Source organism: Natrix helvetica, assembly GCF_964273705.1.
Source record: "Natrix helvetica genome assembly, chromosome: 12".
In the NCBI taxonomy this organism is placed as follows: domain Eukaryota; kingdom Metazoa; phylum Chordata; class Lepidosauria; order Squamata; family Natricidae; genus Natrix; species Natrix helvetica.
This window is the reverse complement of record NC_138556.1, coordinates 3,897,418-3,918,044: the sequence shown is the minus strand read 5'-3', so window position 1 is coordinate 3,918,044 and position 20,627 is coordinate 3,897,418. Positions and strand designations below refer to the sequence as shown.

Genomic DNA, 20,627 nt, shown 5'->3' with positions numbered 1-20,627 from the left:
TTGAGGATATATGGTATTGAGAGTAAAAAAGAATAATAGATGGAAATGATATGATAAATCTGATTAGCCTGGAGAGGCAATAAAGATATTGTTTGTAAATATTAAGAAGAAATTAAACTTAAGATGGAAAATAAGGAAAGAAAATAAGATGACTGAAATGTGAAATGAAAATACGATGTAAAATGAACTATGCATAACAGAAGATTTAAAAGGGGAAAACCCGGACAACGCTTTGTTTATAAAAGAAGGTAAAATATGTAATTAAAAAAGAACTTTGTTTCAAAGGAATTAAAGAAAGGAAGAAATACTTTAGGTGTGAAAAAGCAGGGCCTGCCAGGGACAAGCACCCCTAAAACACAGTGGGGTAGTTTCTTATTTCTTGTTGCTTTTATAGCTCAAATGCCACCTCCACCCAGCTTCCTTACCCTGCGGCGAAAACACCCCAAGTTTTCCGCATGCTGGGTACCAATGGCTCACATCAAGCAGCCAAAATATAGAATAGCAAGAGCAGCAGTAGCACTTAGACTTATATACCACTTTACAGTGCTTCACAGCCCCTCTCTAAGCGGTTTACAGAGTCAGCCACTTGCCCCCCAACAATCTGGGTCCTCATTTTACCCACCTCGGAAGGAGGGAAGGCTGAGTCAACCTTGAGCCTGGTGAGATTCGAACTGCCCAATTGCAGTCAGTTGGCAGTCAGCAGAAGGAGCCTGCAGTACTGCACTCTCACCACTGCGCCACCAAGGCTCAGAATACAGAATAACAGAGCTGGAAGTGACCTTGGAGGTCTTCTAGTCCAACCTCCTTCTCAAGCAGAAGACGCAATCCCAGTCCAGTATCTTCTTCAAAGCCTCCAGTGATGGAGCACCCACAACTTCTGAAGGCAAGCGCTTCCATTAGTTAATTGTCCTCACTGTCAGGAAACTTCTGCTTCTCTCCTTGGTTAGTTTCCATCCATTGTTTCTTGTTTTGCCTTCTGGACCTTTGGATAGTAGGCTGAACTCCCCCTTTGGGGCAGCCCCTCAAATATGAGAACACTATCAAGTCATCCCTAGTCCTTCTCTTCTTTAGACTAGACATACCCACTTCCTGCAGAAAAGCAACAATACGTCGGCCGTACAGCTAGTCCTGGAGCAAAACTCACTTAACAGCTGTCTCGCATAGCAATAGAAGTGTGGAGCTCGATTGTGGTCGTAAGTCGAGGACTACCTGTACAATGTTCTCTCCTCCCAGCTGTGCTAATGTCCACCATCCTTGTTTGAACATAAACAAATGCTAATGGAAAGACGGAATGGAATGAGAAGGAGTTGCACAACCTACTTAAGAGGAATTTTACCCTTGTGCAGGGAATTGGAGAGGTTTAAAAACTCATGAGTATATCTCTGGCTTTCTCTCCCACCCCACCCCCACCCCAGAGTCTCAATTTGGTTCCTGTCTTGTCCCAGCCAAGGCCACGGAGTCATGCATTAGGCAGTAGGACACAACGAAAACAGTGCCTGCTCAAATTCTGCAACCTCACAAAGCTTTTTTGGCTCCAGGTCAGAGGTGGCTTCCTGCTCTCTTCTTCTGGGATTTTTGAAAATGACATTTCCATCTAGACTGCAGTGGTGGCTTTTCCATGTGGTCTCCCATCCAAGGATTAACCAATCTGACCCAGCTTAGTTTTTCAAGACCCATTAAATTTGGATAGATGCTGCCACCTAGCAGGGCACAGCGGGTAGTACAATTATTTTACATACATCTATGCAGGTAATCCTTGATGTACATTCATTTAGTGACCGTTCAAAGTTACAAAGGCACCAAAAAAAGGAACTTATGACAGTTGATGCATCCCGTGGTCACGTGATCAAAATCCAGATGCTTGGAAACTGACATGTACTTATGACATGTACTTATGCAGCGTCCCGACGCCATGAGATCATTTTTTGCAACTTTCCCACAAGCAAAGTCAACGGGGAAGCCAGATTCACTTTACAGCCGTGTTACTAACTTAACAACTGCAATGACTCACTTAGCAACGGTGCCACGAAAGGTCATAAAATGGGGCAAATTTTACTTAACTATCTTCTTAGCAATGGAAATTTTGGACTCCATTAGGATCATAAGTTGCGGAATCTCTGTATTTGAATGTCCGGCCAATGGCTGGACAACTCCTTGTCCAGAATGGTAGGTGGATTCCTGCACTGGCCAGTTGTTTGAACTAGAACAGGGGTGTCCAAACTTGGGAACTTTAAGACTTGTGGAGTTCAACTCCTAGAATTCCCCAGCCAGCTTGTCCAAACTTGGGAACTTTAAGACTTGTGGACTTCAACTCCCAGAATTCCCCAGCCAGCTTGTCCAAACTTGGGAACTTTAAGACTTGTGGACTTCAACTCCCAGAATTCCCCAGCCAGCATAGCTGGCTGGGGAATTCTGGGAGTTGAAGTCCACAAGTCTTAAAGTTCCCAAGTTTGGACACCCCTGAACTAGAAGATATTCAAGATCCCTTCCAATCCTAGGAAGGTCCTATTTGACCAGAAGGGCTTATCAAAACTTGCAGAATTCTGAATGGCTGGAAAGATGGGGCAGCACCTAGATATTCTTTTCACTCTGATGGTGCAGCTACATGCAACTCACCACCACTTCCCTAAGTTTATTGATCTGACCATTTACTCCGGTTTACATATTTTTCTCCTGTATGCTGGACTAGACAGGTTGAAGGCCTGATCTAGTAAGGTTGGAGGTTGCAGAGACACACCTTCACAATGCAAGCTTTACTCCAAATGTACATGTGCCATGACATCATAACTAGGTAAGAAAGGGGTGGAGCTTGCATTATGAGCCACGGTGCAGTACGGCAGGCTATTTCTGCTGACTGCCGGCTGCCTTCAATTTGGCAGTTCAAATCTCACCAGACTCAGCCTTTCGTCCTTCTAAGGTCAATAAAATGAGGTCAGGGGCAAGAGGCTGCATGTATAAACTTCGTAGGGAGGGCTGTAAAGCCCTGTGAAGCTCTACATAAGTCTAAGTGCTATTGCTATGGCGCATGGAATTGATGCTCTGGGGAATGCTGGCTGAGGAATTTGGGGGGGTTGACGTCCACCCCTGGACTTCAGTGGCTGAGTTTGAGAAATACTGAACTAAGTCAGGGGTCGGCAACTTTAAACACTCAAAGTGTCAGGCCTGCAGCCATATTTTATTTCGGATCTTTGGCCTGCCACACTTTCTATTATTCTACTATGCATTTTCTATTGTGGGAAGATGGGAAGGGGGATTATACAGAGTTAGATGATATGTAGCCATAACAAAATTCTTTCTAGAAAGCCAAGGTCATCCTTTACCTCTGCACCTGATTGGAACTGGATGGGTGGAACTGCCAGCATGGCAGTGGGAGATTGGACCATGGGATGGACTGGTGGGTGTGGGGAAAGATCTTGAACTTTCAACTGGGTGGGGAAAACCAGGAAGCTTTCAGATTCGGGTTTTCCCAGATGTGCCAACATGGCTCTCTTAATAAGTTGGAACTTTGAGCAATACTTTGCCTTGGACTTTGATTTACTTTTGGATGCTATTTGGAACCCTGACACAGAGAGCCATTTGGATTGTTTCCACAGAAAAGAAAACACCGGGAGCCATAAAGGTCCTAACCGGAAGTCCCTGTTCAATGCTAGAGCGGACCGGAAGTCCAGTTCCCCCATCATAGAATCTCCACTTAGCGTAGCATCCTTTTCCCTCTACCTGTCCTAACTGAAAACCGTATCAATTGTGGAGCCGACTGGAAAATCCGCTCCTTGCCATAGAGCCTCCTCCTGGCGTGCCGTGCTTCTCCCCCCCCCCTCAACCGGAAAGTCCTCTCAAAGTTGTGGCACTGATCGGAGACAGGGAGCCGCAGCAGAGCCACAGGTTGCTGCCCCCTGATCTAAGTTAATGGTGGACATTTGGAAGGAAAAAAATGCTGCCATGGGAAGCATTCCAAAGATCTGGAATGGTTTGGGAGAAGGAAAATTCTGCAAGGCACATGAGTCTCGCTGAGCTTCTTGCAATATCGCACACTCTGCTTGTCGCAACAACCAACGTTTGTCGGTTGCTGATAAGAGATTTGTTTCGGGAACATCCCAGCCTCTCTTCTAATATCCCAGTGACCTTTAGAGAGCTAAACTGGCAGCTGGGAAGAAACCTATTTACAGCCGAATTGGCACGGCGCATTTATTCTGCTTACCTAGAAATCTCTTCTCACTTTGGCGACTCGGGTTTTTCTCTTCATGAACCAGTCCCTGCGCGGCAAATAATTACGGAAGATTTACTCTGCTCTGCAGGGCATGGATGGGTTTTAAAAATATTCCGGCTGGCCTGCTCTCTCCTGGTTGCCAACAGAAATTAAATACAAGCCTGAGAGCTTCTTCTATTGTAAAGTCCTAGCGCATCAGCAAGTATCCTTGAAAATGGCCCAAATCCTGATGCTGTGCAGGAAGCAACTTCTAACTTGGCACAAGGAAAAGAGGCTTCGTTTGAGGCCGATTCCGGAGACACACCAAGGTGGCTGAGATGGTTTAACTTCCCTGCTTGACACCTGTGCTCTTTCCCCTAATTTGATGGGGCATCTCCTTGGCCCAGAAGACCCCATTAACAGAAACCGTTGGTGTGATTCTTATAGGGCAGGGGAGACATGAGAGCAGTCTTCCAATATTTGAGGGGCTGCCACAGAGAGGAGAGGGTCAAGCTATTTTCCAAAGCACCCGAAGGCCAGACAAGGAATAATGGATGGAAACTGACCAAGGAGAGACTCAATCTAGAAATAAGGAGAAATTTTCTGACAGTGAGAACAATCAACCCATGGAACCAAAGTTGCCTTTGAAAGTCCACCTTTCTGTGGAGCAGATGGAGTCAACTAACATGCTCTTCTAGAAGGCCCACAGCTGATGTGCTTGTCTTTATCTTCAAGGTCCAATTCAGCATTTAAGAACATGCCTTTCCAATGCTTGACCAAGCAGAACTTAATTCCATCCCACCCTCGCCCTCTAAAACCCTACCCAAAAAGGCATTGAAGACCCTGGATGGCTTTGCAAACACATTAAACCTTCACTCAGGCTAACAAAATTGAAGGGCAAACAAGGAAGAATGGATGGAAGCTGATCAAGGAGAGACTCAACCTAGAAATAAGGAGGTATTTTCTGACAGTGAGAACAATCAATCAATGGAACAGAAGTTGCCTTCGGAAGTTGTGGGGGCTTCATCACTGGAAGCTTTCAAGAAGAGACTGGACTGCCGTCTCTCAGAAATGATGTAGGGTCTTCTGTTTTGGCAGGAGGTTGGACTAGATGACCTATAAGGTCCCTTCCAAACTCTGTTAATCTGCAGGACATAATGGGTGAGCTACATATCAATTCCTGGTCCTAGACCTAGAAGGATAAGGGGTGACATGATAGTGGTCTTCCAATATTTGAGGGGTGGTCACAGAGAGGAGGGGGACAATCTATTCTCCAAAGCACCTGAGGGCAGGACAAGAAGCAATGGATGGAAACTAATCCAGAAGAGAAGCAACTGAGAACTAAGGAGAAATTTCTTGACAGGGAGGACAATCAACCAGTGGAACAGAAGTTGCCTCCAGAAGTTGTAGGTGTTCCATTGCTGGAAGCTTTTAAGAAGAGACTTGATGGCCATTTGTCCAGAGTGGTATAGGGTCTCTTGCTTGGGTAGGGGGGTTGGACTAGAAGACCTCCTACGTCCCTTCCAACTCTGTTATCCTACATTCTTGCAGGGTGGTAGGATATGAAGGTGAAAACTGCAATGAACAGGGGGGGAAAAAGATTGCACAGGATGTGAAGGCTATATTTTGTGGTGAAGCCTATGATTTTCCGATTCAGGAGTGAGTAACCTTTTAAGACTGCAGGATGCACAAATCCTTCACGTTAATCTGGGCCAAGGTCAATGTTGCAAAAAGTAAGTGGGGCCTGACTTGTACAAAGGAGTTACTCTGTTTTATGTGAGGAATTTTAACAGGAGGGATGGGCAGAGAGAACGGGTATAATACACAGTGCTATTTCTTTGCTAAGCCTTTACACATCCCCATTTAAGAATGTTCTATCAGACCAATATAAAAAGCTAAAGTTAATGCAGTTTCATATTAGGGAAATAATATTCAAATGTTCAATAACAGAGGAACTAACAATCCAATTCCCCTCTTTTGAATAGGGTTTGACAATGGTTAAACTTAACTTTATCTAACTTCAATAAACCAGAGTAACCATTAAGCCAAGATGGCAGCTATTTTTAAAACTGTTTTTGACTGTCCTTTAGAGACCTCTCTGATTGCAAGGTTGCTATTGCCTCATGCATGGCCCCAAATTATGTAAATACAAATAAGGAAGAAAAATACATCAATCATACCCTGTTTTCAGCAGAGATGGGTTCTGCCTGGCTTTACTGCCAGTTTTCTCGTGTGGGCGCGCATGTGCAGTTCAATTAAAATTGTTCTGCGTATGCGCAGAACTAAAAAACAAGATGGCGGCAACAGCAAGGGAACTGGTTCGAGGGCTCGGGTCACTGTCAGTTCCAGCAACCCAGGCCACCATATCACTACCGGTTTGGCTGCACTGGGCCAAACCGGTAGGAACCCACCACTGCTCCCCGGATACTAAGCCCAATTGGGTTTTCGAGTACATGTGCCATAATAAGTCACCCCCCCCCCAAAAAAAAATATTGCAACACAGCAGCAGCCATGAGGTGACCACAGTCGCCGCCTCCTTCACCTCAAAAATAATAAGACCTTCCCGAAAATAAGGGCTTATTTTGGGGTCCAAAGAAAATAAGAGTCTTATTTTTGGGGAAACACAGTAATAAAACACTACTCAAACATTGGGTACATATTATCATATGTGGTGGACATGTCCCAAAGCAAAAATAAATGTGGACGAAAATACATATATGGTTAGAAAAAATGTTAAAACAGCATATAGATTATAAGCCAGAATTATTTTTGTTAGGCATATTGCCAGAGAAATATGATAAAGGGAATGTGTATTTAATATTACATGTTTTGACAGCAACAAGAATTGTATTTGCACAACACTGGAAAAATGAGGAAACACCCACAGAAGAAGAAATAATTAAAAAAAATATTGGACTGTGCAGAAATGGACAGATAAACACTGAAGAAAAAAAAGAAGAAGAAAGAGACAGAATATTTTCAAACTCTGGACTTGTTTTATCAATGGTTGGATAATAGAGGTAGAAATGAGGAGTTTAATATTGTTGTGTAAACAAATGGACTCAGACAATACACTGTTCACCTAGTACTTATTGTATATAAAGAGAAAATATATAAATGTTTTTTTTAAAAAAACCTATTGAAATAGTCAAGATAAAGGAACAACATGAAAATAGTACCCCGGAGGGAAAACTCAGGTTTGGGTGATGAAAAAGGAACATAGGCTAAGAAAGGTAAAGATGTCCTGAGAGCGAATCGTGCCACAACCTTTCTTGGCCAATCAAGGAACAAGTGCAATTCACCTTTTCCAGTCTGGTTTCAGCCCCAAAACTAACCCAGCTTTCAGATCCACCAAGGGGGGCCAGGAGCTCCCAATTTCCAACCTCGGGATGGGGAGTCTTCTGCAGCAGAGCAACGCCATGGCTGAGAAGACTTCATTTCATTTTATCTATCATCTATCTATCTATCTATCTATCTATCTATCTATCTATCTATCTATCTATCTATCTATCTATCTATCATCTATCTATCATCTATCTAATCTATCTATCTATCTATCTATCTATCTATCTATCATCTATATATAAAAGCAAAATACCACTCACGCATATCATGAAATCTCCAGGACCGTAAAGCCTACAACCTTGAAATTTGGTATGTATGTTCCTCTTGGCTTCTAGGGGCTCACTAAGAAAGGGTTTTTCGAAATGACCATCAGAGCATCAGCATTTCTTATATTATTATTCGCACACTCTGATGCTAAGGAGTTAGATGTTCTACTCCCCCTCCCCACCTGAAAAGAACTCTGTTCCAACTGCCACTTGGTTGTGGGCATGGCCAATGCATGACTCATCTGACCTGTGGGCTGGGAGTTTGGAGAGGATCAATGGGCCAGCCTGAGGGAGAGAAGGGGGATAGAAGAGGAGAGGCTTCTTTGGGGCACGCCTGAGGGAGAGAAGGGGAGAGGAGAGGCTGATCGTAACTACTCATTAATGTTCCATCTTTAACTGCCAATTTATCAAGCCCAATGACATAGTTCCGTAGCGAAGCATGGGTACCCAATTGACTAGTATTAAATATATGTCACTGATCTTCTTCAGTCTCATATGAGTAGTCCTTGACTTACGACCTCAATTGGGAGCAGACATTCTGTTGCTAAGCAAGGCAGTTCAGTGAGCCATGCCTGATTTTATGATCTCTTTTGACCCAGTCGTAAAATGAATCACCACAGTTTTTAAGTGAACCATGCGGCTGTTAAGTGAATCCTATTTCTGCCATTGAGCATACAGGCTGGATGCGAATCACCCAATTTTGGTTATGTGACCCTGAGGATGCTGTGAAAAGTCGTAAGTCGTTTTTTCAAGTGCTATGGTAACGTTAAATGGTCACTAAATGAACGGTTTTAAGTCAAGGATGAGCAGTATGTAAACATTTCACTTCTGCAATGCTTCACCCAGATGAAACAGCTTTTGGAGGTCTTGAAGAAGAACCCTTTGCTTTGGCCTCGAGAAACGGGGCAGGAGAGAAGAAATGGTTGCCTAGACGTGAGAAAGAGGAGAGCATCGGAAGGGAACGGAGAACAGCCTGGCCTTAACGTTGCTATTCTTTAAAAGAGGCAGGGAAGAGTTTGGATAGGGTGTCACGATCCTTTTAATTCTCCCAGGAAAATAAAACAGCACCTCTAGAACCCTGTCATTGCCTAATATTTGGCCAGATCTTAGACCTACCTTGAAAGACTGAGAGGCACCTAAGGATTTTGAAGCTACAATTTAGTTTGGGGGTGTCCAACTTTGGCAACTTTAAGACTTGTGGATTTTGACTTCCAGAATTCCTCAGCCAGCCGATCAATTTTGATTGATTGGGAGTCAATCAATCAAAATAAGAGCTGGAAGGGACCTTGGAAGTCTTCTAATCCAACCCCCTGCTCAAGCAGGAGGCCCTACACCATTTCAGACAGGTGGCCATCCAGTTTCTTCTGGCCATTCTCCAGGGATGGAACACCCACGACTTCTGAAGGCAAGGTGTTGCACTGGTTGATTGTTCTCATTGTTAGAAAGTTTCTCCTTAATTCCAAGTTGCTTCTCTGCTTGATTAGTTTCCATCCATTGTTTCTTGCCCTGCCCTCTGGTGCTTGGGAAAATAAGTTGAAGTCCACAAGTCTTAAATTTGCCAAGGTTGGACACCTCTGTTGTAGAGTTTATCTACAAAAGTGCATATGTTGTTTTCTCCAACTTAGCTCCCATTAGATCAGAGGTGTCCAATCTTGGCAACTTTAACACCTGTGGACTTCAACTCCCAGAATTCCACAAATAGCATTCTGGGAGTTGAAGTCCACAAGTCTTAGGTTTGGACACAATCAAACTGGAAGTAACCAGGGCAAAGTTGCTGGAGATGGGGTATGGGACAACCTCCGCTCAAGGAACTTAAAATTGCTCCAAGACCATCTCTAAACCACCAACTTTGAGTAAGGGATGATGGGATCCCTTCTAGAGAACCTGGATGGGCAAAAGGTGCATTGATCTGCCATGGAGAAGTCCAAGGCCAAACCCTGGGAAAGAGCTGTTGCAAACCACTAGAAACATGTTCAGGTTATTCATTTTGCTCCTCTGTCTTCTCCTTACTGTCCCAGTTCATCCCCATTTCCAAGCAAAGTTTGGGGGGAATGAATAGCAACAGCAACAGCACTTAAGATTTATATACCACTTCACCCTGCTCTGTAAGCGGTTTACAGAGTCAGCCTGTTGCCCCCAACAATCTGGGCTCTCATTTTACCCACCTCGGAAGGATGGAACTCAACCTCAAGCCGGTTGGGATCGAACTGCAGGCAGTGAGCAAAGTTAGCTTGTAATGCTACATTCTAACCACTGCACCACCACAGATAGATGATAGATAGCAATAGCGCTTAGCACTTAGACTTATATACCGCTTCTTAGTGCTTTGCAGCCCTCTCTGTTTACAGAGTCAGCGTATTGCTCACAACAATCTGGGTCCTCATATTACCCACCTCAGAAGGATGGGAGGCTGAGGCAACCTGGAGCCGGTCAGGATCGAACTCCCGGCTGTGGGCAGTGAGTTAGCCTGCAATTCTGCATTCTACCCACTGCACCACCATGACTCTATGAAATTAACCAGTGCCGTCGGAGTTATCTGTGGTAGGTAAAAAACTATTGTAGACGTTCTACGAGTTGATAACAGATTGTTAACAGAGGGCTTTGGAGTTTAACCTTCTTGTTGATTAACCTGCTAACTATTTTTTCTTCATATACATGCATACATACGTGTGTGTGTGTATGTATGTATGTATAACGTATGACAGGTCAAACTGGACTGCAAATAGATGTAAACACTTATAAACCTTGGACCTGTTTCGCAAGGGGGAAAGCTATTATTGTTGCAATATACTTGCCATTGTGCAACTAGGGGGCATAATGTGTGTTTTTGGTTTTTGTCTTTTTAACTCACACCTTTTTGTCCAGTTTTGTTTCGCCTTTGTAAGTTCCCCCCCCCCTTTGCATTTTAATTTTCTGAATAAAATAAAAAAATAAGGGAAAAGCAGCCCCCCGTATCTGACAGATAAGACTCCCCCTCCCCTCTTAGTGGAAGCGGCCCTCATCCCCGAACTCCTTACCGGAGAGTGAGTAATCGGTGTTGGTCACTCGCATGGCCGGAGTGTACGAGACGCTTGGCATGTCGTGCCCTTTCTTCTGCTTACGTCGATACCACACAAACAGTGCCAGCAAAACCATAATAATTAGCAGGAGGATAATAATTCCAGAGACTGCTCCCACTGAATGCCTCTCAGATCCAAGAGCGGGGCTAATTTTAGTATAGGGATTTAATTCTTCCATCATGAGAGCCGCTGTTAAAAATAATTCACAATGCACCATTAAATGAAGTGGCGGAGGCCAGGTTGCAAGAAAGGGCCAGCTATTACGGGGATTGCACTTCAGCTCGTCTGAAACGGGTCAGCGAAACTACAACTCCCAGCAGCACCAGCCCGTGGGGCCAAGAGCGAGGGATGCTGGGAGATGTAGTCTGGCAATACCTGGAGGGCTACTCTTTGGGCCCCCATGCCGGTTGGAAGGAAACCTCAGCTAGCCCCAAGAAATCGCCTTCCTCCCGTTTCATGATTTTTACCAGGTGCATCTCTGCCCCACGTGCCAGCTTTTGGTTCACTCCAATGGCAATTTAGACTTGTATACCGCTTCACAGTGCTTCACAGCCCTCTCTAAGCGGTTTACAGAGTCGGCCTATTTCCCCCAGCAATCTGGGTCCTCATTTTACCGACCTTGGAAGGATGGGAGGTTGAGTCAACCTTGAGTCGGTCAGGATCAAACTGCTGGCAGTGGGCAGTGTTAGCCTGCAATACTGCATTCCAACCGCTGTGCCTTATTGAGGAGGGGGGAACTAGTCCTATGCAGATGACCTCTCCTAGTGGTTTTAGGCAAATCTGCCTTAATGAAACGCAAGGGGTAGGAGGATCTACAAAGAGGCGATCAAAAAGGCAACACGACGGCGCACAAAAGCGGAAGCAAAGTTCCAACTTTTTCTCCCTGCGGTGCGCCTAGTCGTGGCACCCATGTTGACTTATTTTGACCCGCCTTTAGACATCCTTCTGGGAGATATTGGGGAGAGAAAGAATGTCCCAAACAGGACCATTTCTTTTCTTTTCTTTATTTATTTAGAAGATTTACATGGCCGCCGACTCACTCACAGTGACTCTAGGTGGCTTACAAAAAGTCCAAAACCCAATATAAAAAGAATAAAAAAAAACAATACCCCTCCCCCATCCCTCTGGGGACATCACACCATCAAACAAGACACTTGATGGGCTCCATCCCACGTTGAGCTCCCCAGGCCAGTTGCTAAAACCAGGGCCTTGTGAAAGTGTTTCCAAGTGGGGGCCAGTCTAATCTCTGTGGGGATGATGTTCCAAAGGGAGGGAGGGAGGGGGGGTTAGCCACCATGGAGAAGACCTTTCTTCTGTGTTTTGCTACATGTGGCTCTTCAGGCGAGGGGACCTACAACCCTTGTCTCCCCGCTCTGCTGGGTTGGGTAGTTGACCGGGAAGAGACAGTCCCTCAGATAACCCAGTCTTTCAACCATAAAGGGAAAGGGAAAGGTCCCCCTCGCACATATGTGCTGGTCGTTCCTGACTCTAGGGGACGGTGCTCATCTCCGTTTCAAAGCTGAAGAGCCAGCGCTGTCCGAAGACGTCTCCGTGGTCATGTGGCCGGCATGACTAAACGCCGAAGGCGCACGGAACGCTGTTACTTTCCCACCAAAGGTGGTTCCTATTTTTCTACTTGCATTCAACCAGCACCCGGAAGCAAATTGTCAGCCAATGCAGCGTCCACTGGGGAAGTTACACATGTGCACACCTGAGACTGTACAATGATATACGATGGCATCTGAATTGGACGGTTTTATTCTAGCGAAGTCAATGCCTTTGTTTGACGCATGACTGAGTCTATCTCTATATTGGGCCATCGTTGTTAAACCTCAGCTTTTCGGCTTTCCTTCAGAAAGGTTCCAGTTTCTAGTCCTCATGGAAAAAAGTCGAGCCAAAGCCAGACAGTCTACCATCCCTGCCTTTTCCCCCTCCCGTGTGAATTTTTTCCAGGGTATCAACATTTTTTGGGTGTGTGTGTCTTTTTGAACTGTTCTTGGAAGAATGGCCCGAGTTGAAGGCTCCGTTGAAAAGGAAGACGAGCAGGGGGTGGGGAGAGAGAGAAGGAGTTGCCTCACCTTGATCGCACCTGATCCCTTTGAAGCCGGGACTGCAGTAACAGGTCCCTGTAACATAGTCACAGGTGGCGTTATTCATGCATTCGCAGAGCTGCTGGCAGCCGTAACCAAACGTTCCTTGCGGACACTCTGAAAAGGTGAAAAGGTGAAAAAAAAAGTCTGGAAACCAGATTTTGCCAATCTAAATTATTTTTGTAATAGAACTGGGAGCCTGATTTGGCCTGCGGGGTATTTATTTATTTATTTATTTATTTATTATTAGCGTTTATATACCGCCCCCTCTCCCGAAAGGGACTCGGGGCGGTGTACAGTCCGTATTAAAATACAACAGATTAAAACGTAGAAATAACTATATAAATACATGTATAAGAGGAGGATAAAATATGCTCAAACTGTACAGCTAATAAATAAATCAATACAAAAGTTTAAAATATCAAGTTAAATTTAAAACAATATCCCTCTAAAAACCAGTAAGAATGTGTATGCCAGGAGGTAGACGTTAAAATTATGCCAAACCAGCCAGTCGGAACAGGTGTGTCTTCAGTTTCTGTCGGAAGGAGCGGAGGTCAATAGTGGTTCTAATATCGGGGGGGAGGTCATTCCAGAGGGTTGGGCCCATCACAGAGAAGGCCCTACTCCTTGGTGTCGCCCGTTGGCATTGCCTCGTGGACGGCACCAGGAGAAGGCCCTCCCTGTGAGAGCGGATTGGCCGCAGGGATGTATGTGGGAGGATGCGATCCCGCAGGTAACTAGGCCCTATGCCATGGAGCGCTTTAAAGATGGTGATCAGAACCTTGAAACGCACCCGAAAGACCACAGGTAGCCAGTGCAGCTCGTGCAGGAGAGGTGTTACGTGGGAGTACCTAGTACTCCCCATGACTACCCGCGCGGCTGCGTTCTGGACTAGCTGCAGTCTTCGGGCGCGTCCCAAGGGAAGCCCCATGTAGAGAGCGTTACAGTAGTCCAGGCGAGACGTCACCAGTGCATGAGTGACTGTGCGTAGGGCATCACGGTCCAGAAGGGGGCGCAATTGGCGCACCAGGCGAACCTGGTGGAACGCCCCCCTTGCCACGGCTGCCACATGATCATCCATTGACAGCCGGGCGTCTAGGAGGACGCCCAAATTGCGCGCCCGTTCCACAGGGGGCAATTGTTCGCCCCCTATGGCCAGTGATGGAATCAACTGGCTGAACCGAGGCGCCGGTAGCCACAGCCACTCAGTCTTGGAGGGGTTGAATTTGAGTCTGTTGTCCCCCATCCAGACCCCGACGGCTTCCAAACACCGGGACATCACTTCGACAGCCTCGTTGGGGTGGCTTGGGGTTGAGATGTACAACTGAGTATCATCAGCGTACAGATGGTACTCAACCCCAAAACCACGGATGATCTCACCCAGCGGCTTCACGTATGCGTTGAACAGAAGGGGCGAGAGGACCGACCCCTGCGGCACCCCACAAGAGAGTGGCCTCGGGGTTGACCTCTGCCCCCCAGTCAACACATATTGCATCCGGCCAGAGAGGTAGGAGCCGAACCACCGTAAAACGGTGCCTCCGACTCCCATCCCCTCCAGCCGGCGCAGTAGGATACCATGGTCGATGGTATCAAAAGCCGCCGAGAGGTCTAATAGGACCAGGATAGAGGAGCAACCTCTATCTCTGGCCCTCCAGAGATCATCCACCAACGCGACCAAGGCTGTCTCGGTGCTGTGCCCGGGTCGGAAGCCGGACTGGCGTGGGTCTAGATATACGGATTCGTCGAGGTGACGTGGAAATTGCTGTGCCACCACATTCTCAACAACCTTCGCTAAAAAGGGGAGGTTGGAGACTGGACGATAATTAGCTAGCTCCGTTGGGTCAAGTGAAGGCCTCGTGAGCAGGGGCCTCACCACCGCCTCTTTCAAGGCAGTCGGTAAGGAACCCTCGCTCAATGAGGCGTTCACCAGGCCCAGAAGCCAGCCTCGCGTCACCTCCCAGGATGCCAGTACCAACCAGGAGGGGCACGGGTCCATTGAACATGTGGTGGGTCGCAGCCGTCCACGCAACCCGTCTAAATCCTCGGGGGCAACAGAGTCAAACTCCTCCCAGAGTGGGCTCACAAGACTCACTGATGTCGGCTCGTCCGGTCCACTGAGGGGGGCCCATCCGCTCCGGATCTGAGCGACTTTGTCTTGCAGATATTCCCCAAACTCCTCTGCTCTTCCCTGCAAGGGTGCCTCCCGCGTCTCCTGCGACAGGAGAGAGCGGGTCACCCTAAACAGGGTGGCAGGGCGGTTATCCGCAGACGCAATGAGAGCGGCACAATGTCTACGTTTGGCCGCTCTCAATGCCACAAGGTAGGTCCGTAAATAGGCTCTTACCTGTGTTCGGTCAGATTCGGAGCGTGAGGACCTCCACCTGCTCTCTAGACGTCTCCTATGGCGCTTCATCACCCTAAGCTCCTCGGTATACCAGGGAGCCCGGGTGGGTCGTTGCCATAGGAGAGGTCGCAGAGGCGCAACCCGGTCCAAGGCCCCCGCCGTCGCCCTATTCCAGGCGTCGACTAGGTCCTCCGACCGAGCGTGGGTCAGGGCTACAGGTAAAGGCCCAAGCTCCGTCTGGAACCTGTCCGGTTCCATCAAGTGCTTGGGGCGGTACCAGCTTGAACAAACTGGCTCCGCCTCCCCGCGGTGGAGGGTAGCGCCAGGGAAGTCCAGCCGGAGACATGAGTGATCTGACCATGACAGGGGCGTAATCTCTAAATCCCCTATTCCCAGATCACTCGTCCACTGCTCAGATACAAAGATAAGGTCCAGTGTGTGGCCGCCTTCGTGTGTGCGGCCCTGAATTAGTTGGGTCAGGCCCATGGCTGTCATGGAAGCCATGAACTCCCGAGCCACCTCGGACGCTGCTCCCGTCGACGGCAGGTTGAAATCCCCCATAACCAGAAGTTTGGGTATCTCAACCGCCGTCTCCGAGACCAGCTCGAGGAGCTCGGGCAGGGCCGCTGACGTATAGCGAGGAGCCAAGTATACAATCAGCAGACCCCACTGCCTCCCTGGGCCCCATTTCATACCCAGCGACTCACACCCGGGTATCTGAGGAACAGTGAACTCCCTTGGCTCCAGACAATCCCGTATAACTACCGCCACCCCACCACCCTTACCCAGGGCCCGAGGCTGATGGAATGCACGGAAACCCGGTGGGCACATTTCCACGAGGGGTAAACCCCCCTCGTGACCCAACGAGGTCTCCGTTATCCCTGCAAGGTCCAGCTCCCCCTCCGAGATCAGCTCGTTAATGAGGGGGGCCTTGTTGGTCACGGACCTTGCATTGCAGAGCATCAGCCTCAGGCCCTGGCTCTGTAGTTCCCGACCACCTAGGCTGCGGGGGTTGGTACAAACGACCGGGCGTAGCCAGCAGCCACGGTCTCCCAACCGACCTTGCGATCTTTTCTTGTCCTCGCATCCCCCCCTCCCCGCGACCGTTGTAATAAAACAACCCTCTACTGGAATAACTTGTTCCCTCTCCCCCCTCACCCTGCTCACTTCCTTCATAGACTCACCTGTTCGTCTGGCGTTGGCTTCCCTCCTGGCCTGGTTATCCCCCCTCCCTTTCCTAGAACCCCCTAAAAACATAATAAAACATTTTGATAAAAAGCCCCTCAGCTTCCTTTTCTTCCACCTCTCGGGGTTCACAAACCCGTCATCAAGGCTGGCCCTTGAAAGGGCCAAGGGCCATACCTGCGAGAGAGGGGCTTCTCGCAGGTGGAGCAAGTCTGACCTCGAGTAAATTGATTGAATAATAAAAGTCCCAATAGGGTAAGGTACTGATAAAACAAAGTTGATAGGTCATAGCCGGCAGGGCTAGGGTCTCAATGAAGGACCAGAGTCTTAAAGTCTAGATGGTAAATAATAGTAAGTAATGTCTGGGTGGTAACTTCAGAGGAAGATGGTAAGTAATAGGTGGTAAATAGATGGTAAATAATGTCTAGATGGTAACTAGATAGTAACTTCAGAGGGGGGGGGGAAATGGGAGGTAGTCAAGTGTCGCAAATGGTGGGGAGAGGCAAAGATGGTAAATGGGAGAAAGATGGTTCAAATGGCCCCAGGTGAATAGAAATTCCTTAATGGGTGGGGGGGGCCTTCTTGTCCTGATTGTTTTAGGCTGGGCAGCTGCTCAGACCTGTCCATGGCTCCAAGTGCCTGCTCAGGCTGCTCAAGCCTGTCCATATCCCCAAGCCATGATCTCCAGTGGCCTCCAGGCTCCAAATCACCCCCAGCCATAATTCCAGAGCCTCACCGATGTCTTTGGTGCCTCTCCGGCGCTCTCCGGCACTCCGTTGCTCCTTCCTAATTAGATGTGGCCTGCGAGGCTTCCCTTGGAACAGCAAAAGACCGGCCTGCGGTGCTTCTGCCAGTAAAAACAGGCTCCCGAGCTCCATTTTCAGCTGCAACGGCCTCCTGCAATCCACTGCCTGTGAAAATGGAGCTCAGGAGGGCCGTGTGCGGCCTTCCCGAGCTTCGATTTCCACTGGCAGAGGGTTGCAGGAGGGCGTGGCAGTCAAAAGTGGAGCTCGGGAACCCGTTTTCACTTGCAGAAGCACCGCGGACTACTACAAGTGCCCCTGAAAGGAGTGAAATTGAGGCTGGCCACACCCATCCTGGCTACATCCCCCCAACCCAACCCGCCTGCGGCCCTCCCGAGCTCCGTTTTCACTGGCAGAGGGTTGCAGGAGGCTGCAGCAGCCGAAAACAGAGCTCGGGAACCCGCTTTCACTGGCAGAGCACTCAGGCCACTACAGGCGACCCTGACAGGAGTGACATCAAGATGGCCACGGCCATCCTGGCCATGTCCCCCCAACCCAACCCGCGTGTGGCCCTTCTGAGCTCCGTTTTCACTGAAAAGGCTGCAGGAGGCCATGGCAGCCAAAAACGGAGCTCGTGAACCTGTTTTCACTGGAAGAGATCTCGGGCCACTACAGGCACCCCTGACAGGAGTGACATCGAGCTGGCCATGCCCATCCTGGCCACGTACCCCCAACCCAACCCTAATGCGACCCTCAATGAAATCGAGTTTGACACCCCTGTAACAGAGGATCATCAGAAGATGCTAGTTAGGAAAAAAACCTCAGGTAAACTACTCCTATAGCCCCGTATTTTTCCAATCTTGGCTACTTTTAAGATGGGTGGACTTCAACTCCCAGAATTCCCAGTCAGCCGTCTAAATCTCGTGGGGATTTCCATTTTTGGTTTCGAGTGACTGTTTTCATTAGGGGGGGCTACAGTTAGTGATGTTCTTTCCGATACGTTTTCCATAATGCTGAAGCTTCAATTTCCCCCCGAGATTTTGTGAGACCCGGAGGGGCTGCAGAGGGCTGGGCACTCACCTGTCCTCATCTCCCTGACCACTAAATAAAGGCAAGAACAAGGGAGTGGTGCAGAGGTGGCCTAGAGGTGGAGCTCTCGCCTCACAATCCGAAGGCTGTGAGTTCGATCCTAGGTCGAGGCAGATATTTCTCTCTCTGGGCCACAATGAGAATAGATTAGCTGAAGAAAACTCCGCACTGGCGACAGGGAAGGGCATCTGGCCAGGAAACACTCTGCTAGCTCCATTCAGTTGCCCAGACTCCACTTCGCAAGGGATTATGGGGTGGGGGTGGGGTCATAAAAAGAGGATGATGATCCACATTTTCTCCTCCAAAACCGTTTCAAAAGCAAATGTTTGTTTATCGAATTCAATGAGAATTAAAAGGGGGGAAAAAACATGTAAGAGAGTTTTTGGGCATAGAGACCTGTCTGGTTCCCTGGAGTCCATTGAGATGATGGTGCACCTTCTCAGTGAACCTGGCCACCACTTTCTTAAACCATCTTTTGCTTTCCCCTTCAATGCTGGCTACCCTGAACAGGATCAGGCTTCCAGATTCAGTTTCCCAATGGATTTCCCATCGTGCCCCTGGGGAGTCTATTTGGAAATGACCCAAATAAGCAGGTCTGGTTATTGGCTCCACTGCAACCTGCACAATTGCATTTGGAGGATTTTTAATTTAATTTTCGCCAGCAACTTAAATGCACAGTTTAAAGTGTCGCTCTTCATAGAGTCAACCCTTCTGTAGCGCTAAGCATGAAAAATGTGCAAGAATTTTTGGAAAACTCTGAAGGTCGCTCCCAAGTCTCTAGGCAAATGTATTTCTTCGAGGTTTGGGGTCCTGCAGCCTTGAGCAAGACAAGCCAGGCGGGGTCCCTGCTAAAGCAGGGTCTTCCCCAGGGACCCTCCGAACCGAAGCCGGCCCTGAGGCCATCAAAACTTGACGTTTCCGCTTCCCCCTCCTCCTCTCTCCAGACTGCCAACATTTGGTTCCCCATATTTCTATCAGAGGAACATGATTGAATGGCCAGTGACAAAATTTATTCATACAATTACCGTGATGGTGACAATAAATCTGGCGACAGCTTATTGTGTTTCTTGGGGCGATATTCAATAAGAAATGAAGAGGCCGGCTGTAAACCAGCTGGAGACTCTGCTGCGCTAGTGGGAAAGTTTTGGGGACACACCCAGATCTCCGCATTCCTCCTCGATCCAAGGCTTTGTAGATACACCAAGATAGGGGAGGGAGGGAGGAAGGAAGTAAGAAAGGAAGGGGGAAGTGAGGGGGGAAAGAAGGAAGGATGGATAGGAGAGAGGGAAGGAGGAAAGAAGGAAAGAAGGAGGGAGAGGAGGGAGGGAGGAAGAGAGGGAAAAAGGAAAGGAGGAAGGGAGGAAAGGAGTAAAAAAGGAAAGAAGAAGGAGGGAGGGAGGAAGGAAGAAAGGAAGGGGGAGAGAGGGAGGAAAGAAGGAAGGATGGATAGGAGAGAGGGAGGGAGGAAAGAAGGAAAGAAGGAGGGAGAGGAGGGAGAGGAGGGAGGGAGGAAGAGAGGGAAAAAGGAAAGGAGGAAGGGAGGAAAGGAGTAAAAAAGGAAGGAAGAGGGAGGGAGGAAGGAAGAAAGGAAGGGGGAGAGAGGGAGGAAAGAAGGAAGGATGGATAGGAGAGAGGAAGGGAGGAAAAAGGAAAGAAGAGGCAGGGAGGATAAAAGGAAGAAAGGAGGAAGGGAGGAAAGGAAGAAAGAAGAGGGAGGAATGAAGGAAGGGAGGAAAAAGAGGGAGGGAGGATTGAAGGAAGGAGGGAGGGACGGAGGGAGGTAATGCGTTCAGCTCAGAATAAAAAATGCCCATTTCTGTGGATGATGGGATGGTTGGGTACACGCAGCCACGCAGTTGCTCTTTCTTCCACAGCACAGAACTTGAAGGGGGTGTCTGTTTTTCCTTTGGGGTTACTGAATGCACCCCAAAATCCCCTCCAAAGCAAAGCAAGTCAGATCTACTAGAGAAGAGGGGGTCCGTTCTCCCAAACTTACTCTGCTCACACTGTTTTCCGGTGAAGCCAGTCCTGCAGGTGCATTGCCCGGTGATGTGGTCGCAGTCGGCCCCGTTCTGGCACTGGCAGACGTTGGCACAGTTCTTTCCATAAAAGGCAGCCGGGCATCCTGGCGGGTTGGGATCCAGAAAGGACACAGAAAGAAGTCAAGCAACTGAAATTGGGCCCCAGGTCCCCCTTAACCACGGCCTTTGCTGGGGGAGCTTAGTCCAGTAACCGGATTCAACTCTAAAGGTATAGCAGGGGATGATGGGATTTGTAACCAAACATCTCTGCAAAGTTGGAAAAATGGTTTGGGCCGGTG

At 48.2% G+C, this 20,627-nt stretch overlaps 1 protein-coding gene across 4 annotated transcripts in view; it reads right to left on the bottom strand.

Annotated features, from left to right (window-relative positions):
- MEGF11 (multiple EGF like domains 11) overlaps nt 1-20,627 on the bottom strand; it is a 669,285-nt gene that overhangs the window by 25,658 nt on the left and 623,000 nt on the right. For all 4 annotated transcript variants that reach the window (XM_081965210.1, XM_081965211.1, XM_081965212.1 and 1 more), the window contains 3 exons: nt 20,304-20,432; nt 12,935-13,063; nt 10,815-11,045 (listed from right to left, as the gene is read on the bottom strand). In XM_081965210.1, coding sequence (XP_081821336.1) covers nt 10,815-11,045; nt 12,935-13,063; nt 20,304-20,432 — 489 coding nt within the window. The remainder of the gene's footprint in view (nt 1-10,814; nt 11,046-12,934; nt 13,064-20,303; nt 20,433-20,627) is intronic.